The sequence below is a fragment of the Gordionus sp. m RMFG-2023 genome, chromosome 1, assembly GCF_954871325.1.
Source record: "Gordionus sp. m RMFG-2023 chromosome 1, tfGorSpeb1-WG-v2, whole genome shotgun sequence".
NCBI lineage: Eukaryota > Metazoa > Nematomorpha > Gordioida > Chordodea > Parachordodidae > Gordionus > Gordionus sp. m RMFG-2023.
In genome coordinates this window covers 22,727,915-22,747,040 of record NC_088775.1, presented here as the reverse complement: position 1 = coordinate 22,747,040, position 19,126 = coordinate 22,727,915, and the positions used below count along the sequence as shown (strand labels likewise).

The window sequence follows — 19,126 nt, the reverse complement described above, 5'->3', positions numbered from 1 at the left end:
GCTGCCTTTGGCGCCTCTGCTCTAATCAAGGCTTGCACACCATTGATTCTTCCACTCATGTTTGAGGCGCCATCATAACTTTGCCCAACTAGATATTCAAGGGGTAAATTCATCGAGCCAAGTTTGGATATTATATTATGCTTTATATCGAGATCTGTGGTATTTCCCCTACAATATATGTCAATCAGTCTTTCAACAGGCTTCGGCGTCTCACTATTTTCAACATATACTATCAAAGCTATTGCTTCTGATTTCGAAACATCGTATGTGCCATCAACTATTATTGAAAAGCACCTGTTAAATGTAATCCCATTTTGAATTTTTTTTATAACCATATTTTTCATGGTTTCATTCAATGAGAATGTTTATGTTATTTTGTTATATGATAATAGGTTTGAATATAATTTCTTTTTTAATCCCTTTTTTATCCTTTTTTCTTTCTTCATTTTGCTCTATATACATTTTTAGTATAGGTTCAGAATCTGCAATAAGCTTAATAAGGGCCATCATATTGCCTTCTTGTTGCCTGTTCCCCCAGAAGGCTTGGTTACTAGATATAAATAAAATTTACTAAACATCGACCAAAATTTCCGTCAATATTTTAAATTAAATATTAAGTGGTGTGGGGCGGGGTCTTATTATTACATTTATAAACCAGAAATCACATAATCATGATGGATGTAAAAAAAAAAATTTATTTAAAAAAAAGTACCCCCACTTAAATTTACTGAAGCAGTTGCTTCGGACCCCCCCCCCCGTTGTAGGGGCCCCTGATAAGATCTACTTACAGATTATGGTAAAAATAATATGGATAAGGACAATTTTACTACTACTAATTATAGAAAGCGAATAAATAAGGTTATTAGGATTATTTTAAAAATAATTGTGACCAATTTGTATTTGGAAAAAAACAGCATTATAAGTTTTATAGGAGAATGTATATAATAAAATAATAAATGAAAGAATAAAACTTATCTTTAGTACCTAAAATAGTTTGTCTTGTCTTATCTTGTACTTCACTGGGGAAACACACAATTAAGTGATAAAATATTTTGGTATCCGGTTGTTAGGTAAATTATAAAATAATAATTGATAATGACATGACATGTTATTATGATTGACATTTTAAGGATAAAATGTGATAAATATAAAATGATATGATTTTATAATTAATATTATAAATTATAATGACTATTTAGGATATTAATATTATTATTTATTTTCCGGGTCGGGTTTCGGGTCGGACAGCTCTTACAACCCGAACCCGAAAAAAACTTTTTTCATGTCCGAACCCGGTCGGGTAAGTTACGGACAGCCCGTGCAGTCCTCTAGCCCAGGGTTAGTTTACAAACACCTCTTTCAGAACAAATAACTGATCCTAAAGAATTTTTTACCTAATCTAAGGAAAATATTATAAAGATTTCTAATTTATTAATATATATATTATAATTTTTTCTATTAAGAAATAGATTTTTTTCCCTATATTATATGGAAGACATATATGAAAAAGAGCAAATAATTTTAGGATAGAGATCCATAAAACACTTACAATACTAGGAACGCAAAAATTTCATTCATTTCATCCAATTTCTCAGGATTAAATTAAAGTTAAATTTTATTCAAGCTTAACAGAATCGCAAATATTAAATATAACATTTCACTTGTATATTAATGCGAATTTAATGTATGAAAAAATAAATGGATATATAACATGTATCTATGACAATCATTAGTGAATGGCCTATGTTTAGAGAGAAAAAGAGGTGTTCGTTTTTTGCATCTTTAAGGACCCTTAAATTCTTATACATATCCTTTTTTGATTGACAAATTGTGAATACCATAAATGACAAATTTTAGATGTGATCAGTCCTTCAACTGCTACCGGACAAACATATACTTTATATAAGAATGATACAAATAAAATTACTCATCTTACATTAAAAAAAATAAACATAGGGAAGCTTTTTTTTGGAAAATCATTCAATATTGTGTAATTTTACGTTTAAAATATAAACTTCGGGGAAGCAATGCCTATTTTTTTAATAAATAAAAGTAGAAAATTTTTTATATTATATTTTTATCTCTTCTTTTTTTAAATGAAAAATTACTTCCTTTTTTAAAAGCAATAATTAATTTAAAATGTCTAATTATTGTAATTGTATTACTAAAAATTATTAAAGAAATTTTGATGGAGATATTTAGAAAAGAAGACCTAGCCCAATTTTACAAACTTGCATTAATAATTTTTTTTTGATTAATATGAAAAAATGAGTGGCTCACTGGATGTGAATTTTTTATAATTATCTATATTTTTGGTCATATTTATTCCAAAAAAAAAATGAGTGGAATGATAAAGGAGATATGAATTATTTTTCAAATGTAGTCAGTTAAACGGCATGAAGAAGCAACTTCTCATATTGCAGTCGATGATTCGATTAAAAACATTTCGAAAAACGTATTGAAATATAATCGATTCGATGCACATCGAACAGCATAATTCGAAATTCAAATCAAATAGAGAAATAATGAAAATATTGATCCAACTCTATGCTTTCTTGGAATTCAGGAGTTCTTATTCCGTGGAATGAATTTTTTAATCAATAAATATAGGAAGTTATATTAATTAATTATTTGCCCTGAGAAAAACATTTATTATTTGAAACATCATTTAAAAAATGCGAATTCACAATGATTTAAATAAAAAAAAATTTCAATTGCTTCCCTATAGTAGTAAAGTAAACGACGCTTCATCACTGTATCCTACTAATTATATTTACATAGAAGTTTATTAAATCGTTGATTTCCAATAAATTTTTTATAAATTCCTTTTAGAATTGAAACGCGAAAATTAAAATAATCTTATCAAATTTTCCTATCGAATAATTAAATTAAAAATATCTCACGCCTTCCCAAAATAACCTTAAGTCATAAATTACTGAATGAATAGTGATAAAATCAAAGGTTTTCAAATAACTTTTAAAAATACATCACGAAAAAACAAATATAACCTTGAAAAAAATTACGCAAAATTTTATAATTCGTTGGATATGTATTATAGCTTCTGTATCCAATTTTAAAATCTTCAGGAAAGCATATTTTAAAAATTTTTTTTGTGTGTTTTAAATGAGGTTATAATAATGCAAATGAATGATTATTCTAAATAGTACTGAAGAATTGATTTTTAGAAAAAAATGAAAACTGATAAATAATTATAATTTATATAAAAAATTTATGGAAAAACTAATATAAATTCTATAGTTCAAAAGTTCATGAAAAAATTTTCTAAAAATTACATGGTAGGTTTTTTAAACATGTTGGAATACATTTCAGTAAAATCTGATTTACAAATTTAAAAAAAAACGTGCTCAAAAAATGGCTATTAGTTTAAAAAAAAAAGTATTACATTGACTGAATATGATACCAATTGCTAATTATAATTTATAAAAATGTATCATAAAATTAATATAGCTTGAAATCTATGATATAAAAGTTATTTCTATTTTTTTTAATCAAAGTAGGATCTTGAACCAATATATTCGTAACAATCGGACATATTTTTTTTAAAGTTTTTCTCAGTTCAGTGACCATAGAAAGCCGATTTAGGCTTCTAGTATTTATATAAATTGAGGGGGGTGTTAGAGGTGAAATTAATTATAACAAATTTTATATTTCGATTAACATACAAATTGTAAATATGAAATAAATAAATAAAAATTTAGATAAATGTTACGTTGGCATCCAATGTCAACTCAAAATTTATATCTATCGATAAATTTGCCCATTATATGATGCAGCTCTACAAGAGAGTTCTGATAGAAGACGACAGCGAGGTTTTGGAATCTATTGAAAAGGTAAATGCATATGAGAGTTCTTGTTTTGTCAGATCTTAGTATTTAAAATTATAAACAATTTATTTCAAAACATTTAAAACAAATCCTTCTACATTTCTATCATAAAGGCTTGGATCGTTTTGATGTCACGAGAAATATCACCTTCTGTTGCCACCACATCTCTCGTCACATTGGTTGGCAATCATTTAGATAACATGATTTGCTTGGCTATGCATAGAAGTGATGTACCTATACAAAATTTGGGACATTCATACCCCAAAACATCGTCTAACGATTTGGGCCATGATGGTACAAAATTTTATATAGGAGGAATCGATTCTTTAAACTTTGGCTTTCAAGAACGGGAGACTAACGTGGTAACATGTCGATTGGCCGCTTGCCGACTGTTGTCAATAATGCTCTATAGAATTTTTAAGTATGAATTAAAAAAATTTTAGTTTATTTTTTATATTACTATATACTGTTTATTTCCCTTGGCAACAAAGAAACTTGTTTTAAAAAGTGCCCATTGACGATGAAGGGTTTTTAAAGGATCTATTACAATAAAACTATTTTGATTGATTAATAATAATGATTATTAAATATGCAACATGGTGTAAATAATAGATTGATATGATTTAGCCACGTGGAAAGAAGAGAGCTGAATTATATAGGTAGCTTGGTAAACGGGATGAGTAATAGAGGGCAAAAAGACGATAGGAATACCAAAGCTACAATGATAACGTTTAAATGAAAGGGGCCTTAGGATTTTTATGATTTATTGGAAGGGAATGGAGTAAGATGATGAAAGAGTTGACCACCAGACCAGAGTAATGAAAACATATAAACTATTATTTTTTGAGATAATCTAAAATTAAGATTTATAAGTTGTAATAATTAAAAGTCTAAGATTCACATCATTTAAATATACCTCGACAGTGACATGGAGGACGAAAAGAAGAATCTTACTTCAATGGTACAATATCATCATTTTTTGAGAAGTTTTGAAACCTTGATTGAGTTCCATCTTTCTTCTCACTCTGCTGTTCAAAGGTTTGTGGGAGCAATGTTTCTACAACAGCTGATGAGCTTATTTGCTCTATGGGTATGCAATTTTTTATTCATGAATTTTGTTTTGTAATTACTTTTTATGATTTTTTAAACTGGCATTAAAATTATTCTTTGTTCATGGACTTAATGGGTTTTGAAAAGTTATATCTTAGAATAAGTAAATATATGTTACAAGTTTTTGCTTAATAAAAAGTGCATTTTCATTGATTCTAAATTGAATTATTTATTTTTATAATAGATTATATTGTGCTAATTAAATTATGTAATTCTAGATTCATAGAAATCCATCACAAAATTTACCTCAGACTCAGACCCAATCCTTTTCTCAAACCTTCAATCATTGGCCTGATTTTGACCGGATATACTCAAAACTTCCTCACTATTTATCGGAAAGTTTTTATTTCGATGAATCAGCCCCCAACCTATTCGAGATTCAAAACCTGTCCCAGAAAATCAAAGATAAACTCTACAAATTGACGCCATTATCGGGGCATAAGAAGCAAGCTCTTGATATGCCAAGCCACATATCACAGCTGATAAACGAACAATCTTCCTCATTAAGTAATAAAATATGCGCAAAGATCGAAATGTGACAGTAGAGCACTACGCCAATTGACCTGATTTGTCCGAAATTTTTTCGGACTCGATCAGGTAGATTTTGATTTTCAAATAATTCAAACTGGACTTGGCTAAATTTTGAATAATTTTTTTCATAATGCTTCTATTAGATAGATATTCTTTTCACGAAAAACAATCAATTTTTTTTTATATTTTCCTCTAGCGTTTATAATTTTTCTGTAAGAAATCTTTTTTTTTCTTCACTCTATATTTTATATTAAATAGAAATTTTTCCAAATCTAACCAGGACTTGTCTTTAAAATTAAGAGTGCGGGTTGGACTTGAATCTTTGAAAAAAATAAATCAGATTGGTAGGATAAAATTTTCTTGGAGGGAACTGGACAAGAAAGAATGGGTACAATGCAGGGATCTTGTCGGTTGGGAAATGATAATCGAATTGCATTATTAGACAATATCAATATATGGTATGGTATTACTTACCAAATAATGAATAGAATAATTACATAATTCGTATTTGAATCAAATAATTGTATTTTGACATGGAATGACCCAAATCGAATAATTCTTTATTTGTATTTAGAGTATGAGAGAACAATCTGTCCATCTTGTGGTCTTTTTACTTTTTGAGGCGGACCCGCTTTTAGGACAAATCCTGCAGTACTGATCGAATTTTAAAATATAATTTGCCATTTTAATATATAAATAAAAATCGGGATTTTGATATTTTTGGTTATAAAACGGACCGTCCTTCTGGCGCAGGATCAGTTTTCCGGAACCTTTATGTCGGGCGTATCATAACGAAATTTTCCTATTCTCTAGTTGTATTCTTACAAATAATAAATTCATTATTCGATTTGCAAAAATATACTCCATTCAATTAGGAAAAATTTATTTTTCAAAAATACAAAAGGGGAATATTAAAATTTTAAAAAAATGATTTGGAAAATTAATCAGAAGAATAAAAAGTTCCACAAGGGGTATGTTACTTACAAATAATTTGATCAATTTATGAAGCTGGTATTATACGACGAATATTTTTATTCATTATTCACGAATAATTGTGTTATTCACATTCGCAAAATATGAATTGAATAACAAATCGAATAATTTGTTTTAGGAATTATTCTTGTTAGTGAAACCTCAATATTATGAATTGACCTTTGATTATTAATTCAATGACTGAGAGGTACCATTTCAAGGCCCAGCTCAGATTTTAAAAATATCTTTAGCCCGGCCTGTATTTTATATTTTTAGGCCTGGCCCAGCCCCAATTATTTTTTTAAAAAAATTTTTCGGCTCAGCCCAGCTTAGATTTTTTTGAAAATATTTTTAGCCCATAGTGTTGTTAATTAGTCGACTTCTTCCGACAGGGAGTCGGCTAAAAACTTTAGTGTCTAAATTAGTCGACTAATTTCATGCATTTACTTATAATTTTATTCTATTATATTTCTTTTTAGTTATTTTTGTAGTTTTTACAACAAAATTTATGAATTAATATAAATTTAAAACAAAACTTTAGTAATTAATAAAAGTTCAAATATTGAATTTTAATTAAAAATATTAATTATTCTATATAATTAAACGTTTTAATATAAAAGCATATTGGTTTTTACCTTTGTATTTTTCTTTCACCTCAACTAAAAATGTTACAAAGAAAATTAATCAAATGATAAAGAGATCTGGAAAAACGACGACTGCTTTATTTCCTGTTTTTATCAATATATATCAGAGACCTGCCGAGGTACCATTTGCACGGCCCGGCCCGGTTTTAAAAATTTAAGGCCCGATTTTTTAAAAAAAAAATTTCAGGCCCGGCTCTGAATTTTTTAAAATTATATTCGACCTGGTATATACAAAAATTCACCTATGAGGTATTTTACCATATTTTTCAGCGAGTATTATCGCTTATTATTTAAAAAATACATGTAAAAAGCTAATATTTTGAGAATATTATATTGAATTTATAAAAATTATAAAACTGTTATTTATAAAAATGGATATTTTGGCATATACTATATTTTATATTGCATTTATAAAAATAAAACTAATATTCATAAAAAGGTAATAATATTTTGAGCATATACTATATTTTATATTGCATTTAAATAAAATAAAACTAATATTTAATTTATAAAAATGGAAAATATTTTGAGAATATAATATATTGTATTTAATTTACTATTTAATTTATAAAATAAAAATAAATCGCTATTTAAAAAAATGCATGTATAATAAATAGTATTTTGAAAATATAATCTAATTGCACAATATTAATATAATTTATTTTATAATATAAATTTTTAACAAAAGAAGATAATTGTATTATATGATATTGTAAAAAAAAATAATGAAAAATGTTGGATTAAAAACTTTCATGACTCAAGGTAAATATAATAAATGCAATAAATATTTGACAGTTTGCAAAGTAAAAAACCAGCATGATTGACGAAACCCTATACTCAAGAAAGATATTAAAAATTCACAAATTATCATGAAGAAAGAGAAGCATATCTACCTTTTCAGGTTGAAGATTACTTCTTCTTTCTTCAAGAATTCTCCCAGTAGTGGAAAAATTCCGCTCACAGCTTGCACTTGAAGCAGTTGATGAGCCGCCCACCACTCTAACAAATTATCCACCTTAAATGTTTCATCTATTTTTTTATTTATGTAATTATAATATTCATCATCGGGTATTGACATATTACCAGAATTACCATCGCCCCATTTGTCATAAAACGATTCAGTTTGTTTAACAACAGTCGTAATTTGACTGGTCGATGGTATTTCATTTACTTCCTGAGCCTCTTGTAATTTAATATAATCTTTTATATAGTTTTCCTTCATCTTGCGATCTGTCCCTGACTACATACGTAATTGCTTGAATTTGGGACAGAGAAAAAGAGAAATAAAATGATACTGGTATAAAACAAATTTATCAATTAAAAAATGCTTTATATTAAGTAAAATCAATTTTATTTCTCCTTTTTCGCTTTGAAAGGTATTACAAACTTCAAGAAGTGATATTCCTTTATTTGATTGTTTTGGTAATATATATTCTAAAAATTTAGATGTGAATTATAAAAAAATATTTTAATAATACTTGAATATTGGGGCTTATTTAAGATATTCCTTTATTTGATTGTTTTGGTAAAATATGTTGTAAAAATTTAGATATGAATTATAAAAAAATATATTAATACTTTGAATAAATTTGCAGGAAATTAATAATTAGATCGATCTGTGGGTGTTAGGTAGTGTTAACCATCACTCAATATTTTATTAATCATAACTATAATATAATATAATCTTATAACCATAATGTAAAAATTTTTATAAAAAATATTAAGGCCCGGCCCGGGTTTAACAATCTTAGGCCCGGCCCGGATATATTTTAAAAAAAATTTTTTAGGCCCGGCCCGGATATGTTTAAAAAAATTTTTTTTAGGCCCGGCCCCGGTATATTTAAAAAATTTAAAATACTGGCCTAGTTTAGGGCCGGGCCTGCAGGTCTCTGATATATATATCTACTAGAAGTCTGCATTGGGCGGGTTTTTGGACCAAAAGCCCTCCCACCCAATGTTTTCAAAAAAAATATACCCGCCCGCCCCGCCCATTTGTCTAAAATTTTTTACCCGCCCGCCCATTAGTCTAAAAAATTTTACCCGCCCGCCCATTATTTATAAAAAATTTTAACCCAAGTCCATTTATAAAATTTAATAATGGCCATTCTTTCAATTTTTTTAAGCATCTAATAAAAATATTTCAACATTACACCTCTACAAAAAGTTTATAATTTAGGAAATTAATATAAGTACAAATAATCAATGTAAATTATGGACAATTTATTTGATCAAATAGAAATTTATGATATAAATATAAATATAAAATTGATATTATATGTAATTATAATTCAGAAATAATAATGAATCGACATTTTCAGGATTCAAACACGTTCTTTGTTCTAAAAACCTTCAGCAATGCTAAATCCTCGTTCAGAAGAAGCACTACTTGCAGGAATCGCCAATATTTTTCTTGCTAATCTTGATAGCTTTGACAAATCTCTTGGCGTTTCCACCAAAGTAGGATATCCGTCTGAATTATATCCTCTTCCTCAAGTGAGATCCAGATGTCCCGTATGCAATATATGTAAAACTCTTTTTTGAAGTGAGTACGAAGATTAATCTGCCATTCCAAAATAAAATACCTTGCTATTTTCGTAATCGTTTCATGCTATTCGGAATAGTAACAGAACAAAATACTATACAGTTTTATAAACCAGACATCGAGTTAATATTAGAAACAGATGCATCTAACCAAGGATATGGAGCTGTATTCATGCAAAAATATGATAATGGTAACGAATTTCCAATAGCTTACACCTCAGACGCTGAAAAGAATTATTCTACAATCGACAAAGAAGCAAAAGCAATACAAAACGGTGTAGAAAAATCTCAAAACTATTTGTATGGACGAAAATTTAAAATTTGAACAGACCACAAACCTTTAATAAAGATATATGGTAATAATAGAGATTTAAGCTCATTAACAAACCAAAGATTATTACGTTGGGTTTATAAATTATCTGCATATGATTATAATATAATGTACAAGAATGGCGCTAATAATATAATTGCAGATGCTTTATCGCTAAACCCAATAGAGAAAAATGATGATAGAATAACAAGTGAAAATAAAACAGTGAAATGTATAAGAAATCTTACTTATGACACATTAACTTTATCAAGAAAAGAAATGGTACAAATATACAAAATCAAGCACCAGATTTACAAGCTTTTAGAACAAGAATAGATGAAATAGAAAATAATGACGGTATTTTATTTTGGAATGGCAGATTAATCATTCCGTACTCACTTTAAAAAAGAGTTTTGCAGATATTGCATACGGGACATCTGGGTATTACAACAATGAATCCATTACGAGACATTATATATGGTGGGAAAAATTAGATAAAGATGTCGAAAAACTAGTAATGTTCTTCACTTAAAAAAACGATTGGAAAAAGAAATATTGTTATTGATCATAATTAATTATGATTTTCTTTAGTTTGTTTTTGAACAAAAATTTTAAATTTCCTTAACCCGCCCGCCCATAGTTTCAAAATTTTTTTAACCCGCCCGCCTGCCCATTCTCAAAAATTTTTGTACACGTCCATTCACTCGCCCACTTAGATGGGCGAGCCGCCCAATGCAGACCTCTAATATCTTATATAAAATAAAAAAAATTGATTAATAATTTAATTAATTTAAAAATAGCAATTTTTATAATATATTAATAGAATGAATGCTCAAAAAAAATCAAAAAATATTAATCACAAATAAAATGCTTATCATACAAAATGACTCCACACTATATCTAAAAAACGATACACATAACAATTTTAATTTAGAATCTGTTTATTTTTAGCGCCTGACTGGCACCAAATATAATATTTTTTAAAATTAATATTTTGTTAATTAAAAATTAGGTAGATTTCTTATGTTTTCAAAAATCTTAATAAAATAACAAACATTAATAATATTAAAAATTTTAGTCTTCTAATTTAATGGCTAAAGTTTTTAGTAGAATTTTTCGATTATAACTATTAGTTAGTCGACTACATTTATTGTAGAAATATTTTTATACGGCCTTCGTTTTTTTAAAAAAAATTCAATTATATTTGTCATGTATTAAATTGTATTTTTTGTAAAATGGTTTTCATTGTTCCGGGTCGTATTTTAATTTTTTTTAAATATACCCGGGCCGGGTCTGAAATTTTTTTGAAAAAAATACCCGGACTGGATCTGAAAATTTTTTTAAAAAATATGCAGGCCAGGCTTTATATTTTAAAACCAAATATTTGGAATCGCCATTATTAGCTATAAAAATCAAAAAAAAAATTGGGCCCTGCCTGAAAATATAAAACCACGTCGGGCCGGGCGAATAAAATTTTTGAAAAAAAATCCAGGCCGAGCCTTGCAAATGGTACCTCTGCAGGTCTCTGATATTTATTATATAAATTTGCATAGAAAAAAAAATGCGATTTGATAACGAATAAAATAAAAATATAATTCAAGAATTACTTCTGATAATACATTACTATGCGCAGTCAATAAAAAGTCTAACAGATTCAAATCTGTTACAAAGATTGATACGACTTATTTAAAGAATTTAAAAACACACAATCAAGTTTAACAACATCACAAGAAAAATCAGTTATTAACAATAGGATGTGATACTTACTAGAGGTGGGCGCGGGCCGTGAAATTACGCGTGAGTGAATGTGAAGAAATTTTAAATTATTAGGCGTGACGGGCCTTTCCAAAATTTCCCCCGTGCGTGAGTGTGCGTGAACACAAATTTCCATAAATCACGGAAATTTTGATTTTTAAAATTGTTTATGGACATGATTTCAAAATCAGAGATGTTAACTAAAATAAGAAGGAAAGACATTGATATTGAATTTAAAGCTCCAGAAAACAGAAAAAGCAAGATATGGGATAATTTCTTAACAATTTATTATAAAGGTACCTTACAAAATTTTGTAAAATGTACAAGTTGCCAAAACGTGATGTCATATAAATGTAAAACAGGTACTGCCAGTTTATTAAGACATAAATGTGTCATAAAAAATACAAAAAAACATTCTGATCAGACAATATATAATATGTTTAAAAGACAAATGTCAGATAAATCAAAAGCAGTTTTACAAAAAAAATCATCCAGTTATATTTTATATGTAAAGATCTACGACCTTTAAATGCTACAGAAAGGGAAGGATTTTATATTGGCCAAGAGTTAATCAATGTTGGTGTTACATATGGACAACAAAATATAAAAGATATACTTGTTAGTCGAAAAACTCTTATGAATACAGTAGCTCCGAAAATATATGAAGAAATTAAAATTAAGATAAAAAGCTTGATCAAAAACAATTACTTGTCCATAACCACCGACTTTTGGACAGATGAGTATAAAAATCGTAGTTTTTTTAACTATTACTGGGCATGTTATCAATAAGGATTTTGAATTAAAATCATTTGTTTTGGCTACAAGGTATTGGATGAAAAAAAAACAGGAGTCAATATCAAAATTATAGTAAATTCAATTTTGGAAGGATACACAGACATAGAAAATTATTTAAGTAAATGTATAGTGGTAACTGATAACGGGGCAAACCTAATATGTGCATTTAAAGATGATGAAAGGCTACCATGCATATGCCATATATTAAACAACATTATGCATTACATTTTTGATAATTGTTTACATGAAATAGCTGTAAATATAAATGGTGTGAAAAAAATATTACAGTATTTCAAACAATCAACAGCTAACAGCAAACTAGGCTACACTCTTAAACAAGATGTGATAACTAGATGGAACTCTGTATATATCATGATACAGAGTTTCTTAAAATCATATTCCGAAATTCAGGTGTACTTGCTTAGCAAGCAAGAATTAAATCGACTAGCCACTGTTGATATTACCATCTTACGGCAGTTAGAATTTTTTTTATCAATATTTAAAGAATGCTCGGAAAATCTGAGTGCCGATTCTCATCCCACAATAAATGAAGTTTATCTGTGGAGACAAAAATTATTACAGTTTTGTTAACCCTCTGAAGGGGATACAACAATAATAGAAGCCTTAAAAATCAGGACTGGATGTCTTTTAAAAGAAAGATTCATCATGCAGCCCCTACATAAAGTAGGCTTAATTTTGGATCCCAATTTCAAAAGCCTTAAGTTTTTATCAGAAGAAGAAAAAAACGATATATATAAAACTATCATAAAAATGCTAAATGTCATAAAATATGATATGAATAAGTCAATGCCGAAGCCAACTATTAGCTGTCATAATTCGTCCTACACTCACAAGAAACCTAATATTCTAAATGAAACATTTAGAGAATTTCTAGATGATACTGATAAACCCTCACCATCTATCGAAGAAAGCTGCGAGAATGAACTTAAAAGATTCATCGCTCAGAAGACAAATAATAATGATAGTATTTTGAAGTTTTGGAAGCATGAAAATTCGTTTCCTTTTTTGAAAAAATTAGCTAGTAAAATTTTATCCGCCCCTGCAAGTTCGTCATCTAGTGAAAGATTGTTTTCTGTAGCCAATCGCTTGTTGGAGGAAAGGTGTACTCAATTAAAATAAAAAAACATGGATATTATTCTTTTTTTAAATAAAAATTTCGATTTATAAATTGTATTTATTTTTTGTTATGGAATTATAGAAATAAATAGAATAAATTCAAAAAAGTGTATAATTATAGGTTACCAATTTTGAAATTAAAAATACCGTGAATTTTCGGGCGTGACGTGCGTGAATCAAAATATTGCCTTTCGTGAGCGGGCGGGTCGGGTCAAAAATTTTTTAGTGGTAAGCGTGAGTGGGCGTGAATTGTGCACCAGTCCGGGAAACATAGAGATATTAGAAATACATAATATTCTAATCAAAATTTTTCATTCCAAACATTATATAATTGTAAAGAGTTATAATTTATATCAATATAATCAAAAAGATGATGAAAAATTAATAACTATATATAAAATATTCGAAAATTAGCAACGAATTGTGAATTTTGTGAATATCTAAATACTGCATTAAGAGATAAATTTGTATTCGGAATAAAAAATGCTAAAATTTTATAAAGATTATATCCGAGGATGATATAGACATAATTAAGGTTATTCAAATGTCTACTGCAATAGAAACATCTATAATAAATACAAAATGATAAAATTAAAATTGATTAGAGAAGAGGAACATAATGATAATATAAATATAATTAAAAAATTTAATAATGATAATGATAAACAATCAAAATCATATAATAATTATAATACCTGCAAAAACCAAATCCGTGCCTATCCTTTCGCGGAAACCATAGAAAGGAAAATTGTCTTTTCAAGAATGCCACTTGTTATAAATGCAACAAAATTGGGCACATTGCTCGAGTCTATAGAAAAGAAATAGTTAATTTTATTAATAATACATCAAATGAATATCAATAAACAGCTATATCAGAATGGAATTAGATACTGGAGCTGGGGTAAGCATAATTAACGAAATACATTGGAAAAATAAACTTAACCTGAATTAACAAATGGCATGCTAAAACTTAAAAGCTATACAGAAATCAATATACAACTATTAGGTCAGACTGTAGTAGAAGTACCATATAAAGGACGAACATTAGAGCTACCTCTCATAATTACAAAAGGATATACATAAAATGTAATTGGAAAATATTGGATATCTAAATTTCCAAAAGTCTGAAATATCTGAAAGGGCCATGCAAATAAATAATATTAATATACAAAATGAATTTCCTCAATTATTTACCAAAGAATTGGGCTGTTTGAAAGATTTTAAGGCACAAATATATATGACGAGAAACCAATTTTCTGTAAATGACGTCCCATACCATACACATTAAAAGTTGAAGAAGATTTAGACAGATTGCAAAAATAAGAGGAAAAATTAATCATTCACTTTATGTATTACTCATATGTTCAAAAGAAAGATAAACATTACGAATTTGCGGGGATCTTAAAACAACTATAAATCAAAATATTAATTTTAATTCATACCCAATACCAAGAATCCTAGATTTATTTTGGGAAAAGAAGAGGAATTTTCAATATTGGATCTCTCAGATGCCTATTTTTAAATTAAAGTGGGGGAAGAGTCTCAAAAATATCCTGTAATCATTACACAAGAGGATTATTTAAATATACAATACTACCTTTTTTATATAGTCTTCTCTAGCAATATTTTCACTAGAAGTCGAAAATTTATTAAAAGGGTTTGAAGGAGTTATTTAGATGTTATTATAATAACCCGGGAAAATAGAGAGAAACACGAAACAAATTTAAAAAAGGTACTAAAATGTTCAGACAAAAATGGAATAAGGCTAAAGATAGAAAAATGTAAATTTTTCAAACAAAATATCGAGTACTTAGGACACAATATTTTAAAAAATGGGATTACCTTTACAGAAAAAAATACTGAGGTAGTAATAAAAAAGCACCAGAACCAACAAACATAAAACAATTAGTCATTTCTAGTATCAGCAACATACTATTCAAAATTAATTTCAAATTTTTCAAAGCCAAATCATTATACAAATTATTTAAAAAGCAGTAGTTTGGGGATGGGCTGATGAAATCAAAGACGTGTATAAATAAACAAAGAAGGAATAAGTAGTACTCCAATATTACAACATTATGATCCAAAATTACCCATTATATTAGCAACCTAGCCATAGGAATTGGGGCAGTAATATCACATATAGAAGGGGGTAAGGAGAGACCAATTGCATTCGCCTCAAGAACACTAAATGCAGCTGAGAAAAATTATAGCCAAATAGAAAGAGAAGCTCTCGCCATCATATTTAGGGTTACAAAATTCATAGAATTTATATATGGAAAAAAGTTCACATTACAAACAGACCACAAGTCATTAATGAGTTTATTTCATCTGAGAAAAATAGATGGTGAAGTTCATCAGTATCATCTATAAATTCTCTAAATGTTTCATTTAGAATATTATTGTGAGTGTAGGACGAATTATGACAGCTAATAGTTGGCTTCGGCATTGACTTATTCATATCATATTTTATGACATTTAGCATTTTTATGATAGTTTTATATATATCGTTTTTTTCTTCTTCTGATAAAAACTTAAGGCTTTTGAAATTGGGATCCAAAATTAAGCCTACTTTATGTAGGGGCTGCATGATGAATCTTTCTTTTAAAAGACATCCAGTCCTGATTTTTAAGGCTTCTATTATTGTTGTATCCCCTTCAGAGGGTTAACAAAACTGTAATAATTTTTGTCTCCACAGATAAACTTCATTTATTGTGGGATGAGAATCGGCACTCAGATTTTCCGAGCATTCTTTAAATATTGATAAAAAAAATTCTAACTGCCGTAAGATGGTAATATCAACAGTGGCTAGTCGATTTAATTCTTGCTTGCTAAGCAAGTACACCTGAATTTCGGAATATGATTTTAAGAAACTCTGTATCATGATATATACAGAGTTCCATCTAGTTATCACATCTTGTTTAAGAGTGTAGCCTAGTTTGCTGTTAGCTGTTGATTGTTTGAAATACTGTAATATTTTTTTCACACCATTTATATTTACAGCTATTTCATGTAAACAATTATCAAAAATGTAATGCATAATGTTGTTTAATATATGGCATATGCATGGTAGCCTTTCATCATCTTTAAATGCACATATTAGGTTTGCCCCGTTATCAGTTACCACTATACATTTACTTAAATAATTTTCTATGTCTGTGTATCCTTCCAAAATTGAATTTACTATAATTTTGATATTGACTCCTGTTTTTTTTTCATCCAATACCTTGTAGCCAAAACAAATGATTTTAATTCAAAATCCTTATTGATAACATGCCCAGTAATAGTTAAAAAAACTACGATTTTTATACTCATCTGTCCAAAAGTCGGTGGTTATGGACAAGTAATTGTTTTTGATCAAGCTTTTTATCTTAATTTTAATTTCTTCATATATTTTCGGAGCTACTGTATTCATAAGAGTTTTTCGACTAACAAGTATATCTTTTATATTTTGTTGTCCATATGTAACACCAACATTGATTAACTCTTGGCCAATATAAAATCCTTCCCTTTCTGTAGCATTTAAAGGTCGTAGATCTTTACATATAAAATATAACTGATTTTTTTTGTAAAACTGCTTTTGATTTATCTGACATTTGTCTTTTAAACATATTATATATCGTCTGATCAGAATGTTTTTTTGTATTTTTTATGACACATTTATGTCTTAATAAACTGGCAGTACCTGTTTTACATTTATATGACATCACGTTTTGGCAACTTGTACATTTTACAAAATTTTGTAAGGTACCTTTATAATAAATTGTTAAGAAATTATCCCATATCTTGCTTTTTCTGTTTTCTGGAGCTTTAAATAATAAAACAACAAGATTTTAAATTATATGAGTAATGTTTGAAATTTTTAAAATATTTGTTAACTACATTTTTAAATATATATATAATCCAAATATGCAACTTTATTTATGACAATTATATTGAGTATGTTAGATTTGTTGGTAAATATGAGAAAATTTAAACAATGAGTTATATTAATTTCGAATCATTATAATTTGAGTGAAAATGATTAGTATAAATAATAAAGATAAATGAAAATAAAACATATTTAAATTTATGTATTACCATATTTCCATTGATTTATTATTTTTCATTGGTTGTTGTATTTTGTTGGGTCTAATAGTACTCTAGATCTTTGAGTTTAATTGTTAATAAAGAAATACTTATTATATATTAATATAATATTATAAATTCTACTCCTTCACTACTCATACATTACATTAAAGCATTTATTACAAATAATAAAAAGTAAAAACTTTCAATGACATTTGTAAATACTAAAATTTGTAATTTAATGCGAAGAATTACATTTTCATTGTAAAATAATATATATGTCGTATTGGGATTCGGAATCCGTGGGGATTCGGAATATCTTGATTTTAAATCCTTTACCGAGAGTCATTTAAAAAATTTTAAAGTCCGATTTAACCGGAAATGTATTCTAGCATGGGTAGAGTACCCTAACTGTAAATTTCAAACAATATTGCCATGAACTTTAGAACTACTTCTAATTTATATTAATTTTTATATGGATTTTTCATATAAATTATAAAAAACAAAAATGTCTATAGCTGAAATTGGCTGAAATTTATAGGGTAAATACTCTACACATGCTGGAATACAATTCCTGTAAAATCAGATTTTTAAAATCCAAAAATCGCCATTAGTAAATGATTTAAAATTGAGAGATTCCGAATCCCCACGGATTCCGAAACCCCATATGACATATATAATAATAAAATACTTGAAAGAAGATCACTATATACATGTAAATAAGCTTGTTGATAAATTTGATTTGAATTTGAACATATAAATTTTAAAAGAAAAAGCTAGCAAAAGTAAAAATAGGTTCACTCGGATGTTGTTTATAAAATGCGAAAGATTTTTTGTTTTCAAAAACTAATCTTTTTTTTAAAAAAAGTAAATTAAATTAAATAATAAATAAATTATATATTTTTTAAAATTATAAATTTGCAAATTTATATTAATAAAAAACAATTTTAAAAATTAAAATTTCCGTGATTTATGGAAATTGTGTTCACGCCCACTCACGCACGGGGAAAATTTTGGAAAAGGCCCAGTCATGCCTAATAATTTAAAATTTCTTCACATTCCACGGTGGGTCACGCGCAATTTCACGGCCCGCGCCTACCTCTAGAAAAGATCAAATACAGGTGGGAGAATAAACACCTTTAGATGCAAACAAAATTGAAAGAAAGACAATGCAAAATGATGTACTCTCCAAAGTATACAGGTATACAAAAGACGGATGACCAATAAACTATGATACATGTTTAAAAGAGTATAGCCAAATAAGAGAGGAAATCAAAACAGAGAGAGAGGTTGTTTACTGTGGAGAACTAAAATGATAATACCACAAAAATACCGAAACAACGTTTTAGATATGATGCAAAATAAAGATGAGAGCTAGACAATACTTGCGGTGGCCTAATATAAACCAAGATATAGAA

At 27.8% G+C, this 19,126-nt stretch overlaps 1 protein-coding gene across 1 annotated transcript in view; it reads left to right on the top strand.

Moving 5' to 3' along the window:
- The window catches only part of LOC135922622 (TATA-binding protein-associated factor 172-like), an 88,110-nt gene that overhangs the window by 31,547 nt on the left and 37,437 nt on the right, over nt 1-19,126 (top strand). The window contains exons 10-13 of the mRNA XM_065457030.1: nt 3,720-3,851; nt 3,959-4,266; nt 4,770-4,935; nt 5,174-5,462. Of these exons, the coding sequence (XP_065313102.1) occupies nt 3,720-3,851; nt 3,959-4,266; nt 4,770-4,935; nt 5,174-5,462 (895 nt within the window). The remainder of the gene's footprint in view (nt 1-3,719; nt 3,852-3,958; nt 4,267-4,769; nt 4,936-5,173; nt 5,463-19,126) is intronic.